The sequence below is a fragment of the Panulirus ornatus genome, chromosome 47 (assembly GCF_036320965.1).
Source record: "Panulirus ornatus isolate Po-2019 chromosome 47, ASM3632096v1, whole genome shotgun sequence".
NCBI classification, from domain to species: Eukaryota; Metazoa; Arthropoda; class Malacostraca; order Decapoda; family Palinuridae; genus Panulirus; species Panulirus ornatus.
In genome coordinates this window covers 6,097,785-6,107,784 of record NC_092270.1, presented here as the reverse complement: position 1 = coordinate 6,107,784, position 10,000 = coordinate 6,097,785, and the positions used below count along the sequence as shown (strand labels likewise).

General features: G+C 47.9%; 1 protein-coding gene across 3 annotated transcripts in view; it reads right to left on the bottom strand.

Moving 5' to 3' along the window:
- The window catches only part of LOC139763473 (synaptotagmin-15-like), a 178,007-nt gene that overhangs the window by 42,127 nt on the left and 125,880 nt on the right, over positions 1-10,000 (bottom strand). For all 3 annotated transcript variants that reach the window (XM_071689564.1, XM_071689565.1, XM_071689563.1), the window contains one exon: positions 4,000-4,208. In XM_071689564.1, coding sequence (XP_071545665.1) covers positions 4,000-4,208 — 209 coding nt within the window. The remainder of the gene's footprint in view (positions 1-3,999; positions 4,209-10,000) is intronic.

Here is a 10,000-nt window from a genome sequence, read left to right as displayed (position 1 = left end):
TGTGTGTGTGTGTGTGTGTGTGTATCAGTACTCACTCACAGGGGAAGTCAAGACTCACACACGCGCGCGCGCACACACACACACACACACACACACACAGAGGCTAGGGAACAGGAGGTCCAGAGGGAGAGACACAGTGACAAGAAGTGAATAATTGAAGGCCTGTCTTAGTTACTTATGAAGGACCATATAGCCGTCCCTCCAACTTTAAGCGGAACCAGTCTAATTGATTAGGTAGACATTCCTGCTTTGTTTACCATAAAGGAGAGAGAGAGAGAGAGAGAGAGAGAGAGAGAGAGAGAGAGAGAGAGAGAGAGAGAGAGAGAGAGAGAGAGAGAGAGAGAGAGAGAGAGAGAGAGAGAGAGAGAGAGAGAGAGAGAGAGAGAGAGAGGGAGGAGTACAGTGATATGAGCGGGATGACTGGAAGAGCCATTCATGTACGACTTTATTAGTGGATCCGGATCCTTAAGGTTGCTTTGTGTTGCCTTGTCGTGGACGGAGAAAGGATGGGATGGCTCCACATGTTGTATGTAGCGAGGCGATTGTTCCACAGAGTATAACAGAGCAGTATTCACTCACGGTATAACAGAGCAGTATCACCACACAGTATAACAGAGCAGTATCACCACACAGTATAACAGAGCAGTATCACCACACAGTGTAACAGAGCAGTATCACCACACAGTGTAACAGAGCAGTATCACCACACAGTATAACAGAGCAGTATCACCACACAGTGTAACAGAGCAGTATCACCACACAGTGTAACAGAGCAGTATCACCACACAGTATAACAGAGCAGTATCACCACACAGTGTAACAGAGCAGTATCACCACACAGTATAACAGAGCAGTATCACCACACAGTATAACAGAGCAGTATCACCACACAGTGTAACAGAGCAGTATCACCACACAGTGTAACAGAGCAGTATCACCACACAGTATAACAGAGCAGTATCACCACACAGTGTAACAGAGCAGTATCACCACACAGTATAACAGAGCAGTATCACCACACAGTGTAACAGAGCAGTATCACCACACAGTGTAACAGAGCAGTATCACCACACAGTATAACAGAGCAGTATCACCACACAGTGTAACAGAGCAGTATCACCACACAGTGTAACATGGTAGTATCACCACACAGTGTAACAGAGCAGTATCACCACACAGTGTAACAGAGCAGTATCACCACACAGTGTAACAGAGCAGTATCACCACACAGTGTAACATGGTAGTATCACCACACAGTATAACAGAGCAGTATCACCACACAGTGTAACAGAGCAGTATCACCACACAGTGTAACAGAGCAGTATCACCACACAGTGTAACATGGTAGTATCACCACACAGTGTAACAGAGCAGTATCACCACACAGTGTAACGGAGCAGTATCACCACAGAGTGTAACAGAGCAGTATCACCACACAGTGTAACGGAGCAGTATCACCACACAGTGTAACAGAGCAGTATCACCACACAGTGTAACATGGTAGTATCACCACACAGTGTAACAGAGCAGTATCACCACACAGTGTAACATGGCAGTATCACCACACAGTGTAACAGAGCAGCATCACCACACAGTGTAACAGAGCAGTATCACCACACAGTATAACAGAGCAGTATCACCACACAGTGTAACAGAGCAGTATCACCACACAGTATAACAGAGCAGTATCACCACACAGTGTAACAGAGCAGTATCACCACACAGTATAACAGAGCAGTATCACCACACAGTGTAACAGAGCAGTATCACCACACAGTGTAACAGAGCAGTATCACCACACAGTGTAACAGAGCAGTATCACCACCACCACACACTATGGGAAAGCGGTCATTTTCCCTAATGCAACAGTCAAGTCCAACGTGATTGTGAGGTACTTATGAAGTTAGAAGGTTTATGACTCAGCCCGGCGCCCTGCCTGTGTTTGTTGCTGTGTTTGTCGGTGTTTTTGTTAACGTATTTTTTGAAAATGTTTGTTGGTGCGTCTCTTGGTGTGTTTGTGGGTGAATTTGTTGGTATAGTTATAGCATATTTTTTCAATGTTTTTGTTTGTGTTTGTGGTATGTTTGTTGGTGTGTTTGCTGCTGTGTTTGTCGGTGTTTTTGCTCGCGTATGTTTTGAAAATGTTTGTTTGTGCGTCTCTTGGTGTGTTTGTGGGTGAATTTGTTGGCATAGTTATAGCATATTTTTTCAAAGTTTTTGTTTGTGTTTGTGATATGCTTGTTGGTGTGTTTGCTGCTGTGTTTGTCGGTGTTTTTGCTCGCGTATGTTTTGAAAATGTTTGTTGGTGCGTCTCTTGGTGTGTTTGTTGGTGAATTTGTTGGTATAGTTATGGCAATTTTTTTTGTTTGTGTTTGTGGTATGCTTGTTGGTGTGTTTGTTGTTGGTACTGGTGTATTTGTTGGTGTGTTTGTCGTCTGGTGTGTACACGACTTCGAGTTTGGCTGAACATCACATCATTTTTCTGATGGGAGTCGTCTCCGTGGGTCGTATTGCTCTTTATTGCCCTCTAGGAGGTCTGATGACGGCATAAGGCGGCCTAATACTGTTAATGGGACCCTGATATCGGCCTAGTGAACTACACACTCCTACTCAACATAAAGTCCTTTAGCTCGTTTTCTTCTCAAATCCTTTAACGTCCTTTATATATCCATTCTAATGATAGCTTTTCTAAATCATCATTTCTTTGATGTCCTTTTTCCTCTCTATTTTAAGGATATCATTTCTAAATTATCATTTCTTTCATGTCCTTTTTCCTCTCTATTTTAAGGATATCATTTCTAAATCATCATTTCTTTGATGTCCTTTTTTCTCTCTAATCTAATGATAGTATTTCTAAATCATCATTTCTTTGATGTCCTTTTTCCTTTATATTTTAATGATATCATTTCTAAATCATCATCTCTTTCTCTGATGTCCTTTTTCCTCTCTATTCTAATGATATCATTTCTAAATCATCATTTCTTTGATGTCCTTTTTCCTCTCTATTCTAATGATATCATTTCTAAATCATTTCTTTCATCTGACGTCCTTTTTCCTCTCTATTTTAAGAATATCATTTCTAAATCATCATTTCTTTCATCTGATGTCCTTTTTCCTCTACCTACACTCTCGGTGGGAGGACATAGCTTAAGAGAAGCGACCCCTCTCCTTTTTTACTTTATTTTTTTTCTTATGATGTATTTACACGTCCATCGTATAGACCACTCAAGCCCAAGGTAACCCTATCATTTTCCATTTTCAGGAGATCTCTTTTCTCCCCAGGAGGCTCCACATCCTCAGGGTGCCAACGTCATTAAGACCACTCTGCTATTTCGGGCCAGAGGCGATCCCGAGGTCTGAAAGGGTGTCTACCCCCCCTTTCTTTTTTGGGGGGGGGGGGGTAAAGAGCTTCTTCCCTCCCCCTTCCCTCCCTGACTGTCTCACACTTGACTTGATTAAAGCTCAGGGTTGTCAAAATAAGAGGCGAGAGAGTGGGTGGTACATGGTGGACGTGGGAGGGAACTAGGGATAAGAAGCTTCGTGAGAGATGGGTGGAGTCGGTGGACAGAAAGCCAGCGGTGGGAAAGGAGTGGATCTATCTATAGTCTAATACCTTACTTTCTAATGAAGAAGTTCTAGTGTCTAATACATAAGGATTTTCTAACGTCTCAGTGTGTAAAGGATTTCTAATATCTTAGACATGAAGGAGTTTTAAAGTCCTAGATATACAAGAGTTCTAAAGGCCGACATATATATAGTTCTAATCTCCCAAGTTTAAAAGTCCTAATGTCTTACATACAAAGTTCTGATGGCTTATATATAGGAGTTCTACTGTCTTTACATATAAAGGAGTTCTGTCTTACATATAAAGGAGTTCTGATGTTCTACATATATTCTAACAGGTGTTGACAACTATGAAAAAACATGGTGATTTAAGGCGCCACTCGTCTTGTGGACATCGAAGTCGAAGACCTGGACTTCGATGTGAGCTGTACTGACCTGAGACTGCGGAGAGGTCGGTGAAGGAACCTCTGAAGGCCCCAGGGGAGGGCGTGGTCGTGCGAGAGTCCCCACCGTACTCACTCCCCACGGGGGTCGTGTCCCCTGACCCCATCCGCCTTGGGGAGAGGGGAGAACACTCTCCTAGCCCACGCCGGGGAGACAAGGGAGACACCGTTGGCGGCACCGTGAAGGCCACTTCGCGCGACCTGAAGGAACGAGGGGAGTCAGGTGAGTCCTGGGGCGTTGTAAGGAGACCAGGTGAGCTTTGTGGGGAGACTAGATGTGTTGAAGAGTATTTGTGAGGAAAGTAGGTGAGACGTAGGATATTACAGGGAGATTAGCTACGACTATGGGAGTAGGGGAGAGTAGGTGAGTCACAGAACACAACGGGGAGACTAAAGGAGTCGTAGAACACAATGGGGAGACTCAGTGAGTCGTAGAACACAATGGGGAGACTCAATGAGTCGTAGAACACAATGGGGAAACTCAGTGAGTCGTAGAACACAATGGGGAGACTCAGTGAGTCGTAGAACACAATGGGAAGACTAAATGAGTCGTAGAACACAATGGGAAGACTAAATGAGTCGTAGAACACAATGGGAAGACTAAATGAGTCGTAGAACACAATGGGGAGGCTGAGTCGTAGAACACAATGGGGAGGCTGAGTCGTAAAACACAATGGGGAGACTCAATGAGTCGTAGAACACAATGGGGAGCCTAAATGAGTCGTAGAACACAATGGGGAGACTCAGTGAGTGGCAGAACATCATGGGGAGACTAGGTGAGTGGTAGGACATCATGGGGAGACTATATGAGTCGTGGTACATTGTGGGGAGACTACACGAATCACAGGACACTGGGGAGATATTAGGGTGAATCCTAGGACATGGAGGGGAAATAAAATGCGTCTTGCAACACTCAAAGGAGACGCTTTAAGAGCACCAAGGACATTACAGAAGGTGTCTAGTTTTCTAGGAACCCCACAGATACCTATCTAGATCTAGTAAAACCCCACAGGGAGGTTTCCTAGAATTCCTATATTACGGTTTCTAGAGTTCTAGTGTCACAGGATCCCCACAGCATGGTGCCAAGGGTTCTAGTACGGCAAGAATCCTACAGCAAGTCCTACGACATCGCGAGGACAACTGGCGGAGACTGTGAAAGCCGAGGGTGGAGGAGAGGAGAGGAAGCCACCATCGCCCGTGCTGGCCATCCATGCTGGCTAGAGCATCATGTTTAAGGTTAAGTTCACATGATGTGTCGAGTGTTCTCCCGCCCTCTTCTTAAGTCTTGGTTATGCTTTAATGTAAGAGAGAGAGAGAGAGAGAGAGAGAGAGAGAGAGAGAGAGAGAGAGAGAGAGAGAGAGAGAGAGAGAGAGAGAGAGAGAGAGAGAGAGAGAGAGAGAGAGAGAGAGAGTTACATATGTATATATACACACATACACAGACCCCACAAGGTCTAAGCTACGTGTTCTGGCCTCAGGACTCATGCCAAAGACGCCGTCCCTTTAAAAGCGGTAGAAGAAAGGAAGGGCAAAGTCTCTTACTCTCTCTCTCTCTCTCTCTCTCTCTCTCTCTCTCTCTCTCTCAGAGTGTGAGGTAGCGTTAGGAAAAGACAACAAAGGCCACGTTCGTTCACACTCAGTCTCTAGCTGTCATGTGTAATGCACCGAAACCACAGCTCCCCTTCCCTCTCTCTCTCTCTCTCTCTCTCTCTCTCTCTCTCTCTCGAGAGAGAGAGAGAGAGAGAGAGAGAGAGAGACATAGACAGCGAAGCCGCGCACTTCAAAACACAGATCCCGTCACCAATCAATCACTCGTTGGGCAGACCCAATCCATCCAATCTGTCGTGATTGGCAGGTGCCCCCTGGAGCAAGCTGACCTCCCCAACCACAACACCCCAACCCAGCCCATCCCTCTACCTCTCCCCCCCCCCCCACCTCATCCCTCCCTCCCCCTCGTAGAATAAACAGGGGGGGGGGGGTTCAACGAACAGGGTGAAGGGAATGACCCAATTGTGGGTCAATTTAAACCAACGACCCGCCCCAGCCCTCGGTTCTCTAACTTACGAGGCTCGGACTCAAATTATTTATCATGGGAGGCTGAAAGTGGCCCTAATGGGATGGAGAATATTGCCAAACACCAAGTCTTCATACATACGTACATCCTTTGCTTATATATATATATATATATATATATATATATATATATATATATATATATATATATATATATATATATATATATATATATATATATATATATTCCTATGAGTCCACGGGGAAAATGAAACGTTTACGAAATGGCGTCCTAGCTTCGTCTCTTCGATATATATCAACTGACTGTTATATTCCTCTCTTGTGTCTCCCCTGATGATGTGACTATTACACGAAAGTGCACTTGGGAACTTTTCGTGTTTCATTTTCCCCGTGGACTCATAGGAATATCTTGATCACGCGCAAAATTGTGAGCCTTTCCAATATATATATATATATATATATATATATATATATATATATATATATATATATATATATATATATATTCCAAGATGTTTATTTCTCGTGTGGTCTGTGTGTGTGTGTGTGTGTGTGGGGTTGTTTTTCCCACCGGACCACCGAGATCTCTCCGTAGCGTCTGGGAGAGGCAGAGGAGAGCGACGCCTCAAGCCTCGCTTACCACGGGATAAACACACAGACACACACACACACACACACACACACACACACACACACACACACCCTCAGAAGCCCCAGGGGTGGAGAGAGAGAGAGAGAGAGAGAGAGAGAGAGAGAGAGAGAGAGAGAGAGAGAGAGAGAGAGAGAGAGAGAGAGAGAGAGAGAGAGAGAGAGAGAGAGAGAGAGAGAGAGAGAGAGAGAGCAGAGTACGGCTAGAGGTGTGTGTGTGTGTGTGTGTGTGTGTGTGTCTTTTCCACGTAACCGACAGCAACACCACAACTCCAAGATCAGCGGGGATCACTTGAGGGGGAGGATGGGGTATCTGGGGAGGGAGGGAAGGGAAGGGAGGGGAGGAAGGGAAGGGAGGGAAGGGAGGGAGGGAAGGGAGGGAACCCCCTACGGATGTGTGAGGTGACCTTCGGATATCTGAGACGAAATTTCCGGATTTCTGCTGACACAACCAGACTGAGGCAGGCCACAACCACACTGAGGCAGGCCACAACCACACTGAGGCAGGCCACAACCACACTGAGGCAGGCCACAACCACACTGAGGCAGGCCACAACCGCACTGAGGCAGGCCACAACCGCACTGAGGCAGGCCATAACCACACTGAGGCAGGCCACAACCACACTGAGGCAGGCCACAACCGCACTGAGGCAGGCCACAACCGCACTGAGGCAGGCCACAACCACACTGAGGCAGGCCACAACCACACTGAGGCAGGCCACAACCGCACTGAGGCAGGCCACAACCGCACTGAGGCAGGCCATAACCACACTGAGGCAGGCCACAACCACACTGAGGCAGGCCACAACCACACTGAGGCAGGCCACAACCGCACTGAGGTAGGCCACAACCGCACTGAGGCAGGCCATAACCACACTGAGGCAGGCCACAACCACACTGAGGCAGGCCACAACCACACTGAGGCACCCCAGACACTCACACACCGAAGGAGGAGTCAACCAATGGTATATTGTCTACCATTTGGTAGATGGGTGAGGGAAAGGGGGTGAGGAAAGGGGAGTTTGGGAGGAAAGGGGAAGATTCAAAGTAATGGGGTGGAGGGGTGTGGGGGAAGAGGTGGAGGGATGTGTGGGGAGAGAGAGAGAGGAGAGGGATTCCATTTAATAGGTGGAGGGGTCGTTTTCATTCTTTCCCTCCCCTCCTTCCCTCTCCCCTTCCCCCTCATCTCCCCTCTCCCCTCCCCTCTCTCCCCTCTCCCTATGCAATGGGTCAAACTGACGTGACCTGACCTTACCTCTCCCCCTCCCCCCATCATGCCCTCAAGGCCCCCAAGGGAGAGAGAGAGAGAGAGAGAGAGAGAGAGAGAGAGAGAGAGAGAGAGAGAGAGAGAGAGAGAGAGAGAGAGAGAGAGAGAGAGAGAGAGAGAAAGAGAGAGAGAGAGAGATGGCCTCCGTTTACCCTCAATATTCACGACCACCGTCATCAATTTATTGTCTAAATTCTATATTTCTTTCTTTTTTGTCTTCTTCCCTAATTCTCCATGCATCACCCAGCTCCACTCTCCAGTCAATCCACTCCCTCCCTCCCTCTCTGGGCCGAGCTTACAAATCCCCATCAGCTTCATCGCCAGGTCATCCCGGAGCAAACATGTTGTTGCCTTAAGGGGAAAGAAAAAAATTAGAAGTTTGTTCTCTAATACACAACCTTATGGACGTGTTGGCTAATTATGACCCCGTCAAACCCGACCTTTAATGATCGTGTGACCCCTCAAGCTCTCTCTGGAAAATGCGACCCAACTAATGTGTGTGTGTGTGTGTGTGTGTGTGTGTGTGTGTTTATTAGTCACGTGTACGTACGTACGTATGTAAAGGTATATTGTAGATGGGTGTTTTAAGGTTGTATATAAACCAACACTTGATTTGAAACCAATGAAACTCAGGCAAAATATTTGTCTGTCTGTCTGTCTCTCTCTCTCTCTCTCTCTCTCTCTCTCTCTCTCTCTCTCTCTCTCTCTCTCTCTCTGCATATATGTACGAGTATGTGTGTATATATATGCATCAGATCATATGCAAGTGTATGACTCTGGATATGAGTGTATATGTGAGTGTATGATTGTGTGTATGAGTGTCTGTGTAAGTGTATGACTGTGTACGTGAGTGTGTGTGTAAGTGTATGACTGTGTGTGTGAGTGTATGTGTAAGTGTATGACTGTGTACGTGAGTGTATGTGTAAGTGTATGACTGTGTGTGTGAGTGCATGTGTAAGTGTATCTGTGTGTATGAGTGTATGTAAGACAAGATACACAGCCACCAGCCGTCAGTACACCTTTAACCAGTGGCTCGTCCCGTGTTGACTCGCCTCATACGCCAGACGCCACTCAGCTACGTCACCTAGCAGCCCTGTGGGGACCTCCTGCGTCACCTAGCACCACTGGGTGGACCTCCTGCGTCACCTAGCAGCCCTATGGGTCCCTTCTGTGCCACCTAGCAGCCCTATGGGGCCCTCCTGTGCCACCTAGCAGCCCTATGGGGCCCTCCTGCGTCACCTAGCAGCCCTATGGGGCCCTCCTGCGTCACCTAGCTGCCCTTAGGGCCCTCCTGCGTCACCTAACAGCTCCTGTGCCTCCTGCCTCATCTAGCAGTCCTGAGGGGGCCCTCCTTGTCACCTAGCACCCCTGTGGGACCCACTTGCGTCACCTAGCACCCCTGTAGAGTCATTCTGTGTCACCTAGCATCCCTATACTGCCCTTTTGTGTCGGCTAGCGCCCCTGTAATGCCCTCTTACGTCACCTAGCACCCTTGAGGTACCCTTCTGCGTCACCTATGGCCCCTTTACGGCGCTCTTGCGTCACCTAGCACCCTTGCAGTGCCCGTCTTTGTCACCTAGCACCCTTGTGGTGCCTCCTCCCCCGCCACACAGCACCGTCTGCAGCATTCAGTCTTTGTCACCTAGCACCCTTGTGGTGCCTCCTCCCCCGCCACACAGCACCATCTGCAGCATTCAGCCACGTCACCAAGCACCTCCTGTGGGCGTCATCAAGCACCTCCCTCCTGTGGGTGTCATCAAGCACCTCCCTCCTGTGGGCGTCACCAAGCACCTCCCTCCTGTGGGCGTCATCAAGCACCTCCCTCCTGTGGGCGTCACCAAGCACCTCCCTCCTGTGGGCGTCATCAAGCACCTCCCTCCTGTGGGCGTCATCAAGCACCTCCCTCCTGTGGGCGTCATCAAGCACCTCCCTCCTGTGGGTGTCATCAAGCACCTCCCTCCTGTGGGCGTCACCAAGCACCTCCCTCCTGTGGGCGTCACCAAGCACCTCCCTCCTGTGGGCGTCATCAAGCACCTCCCTCCTG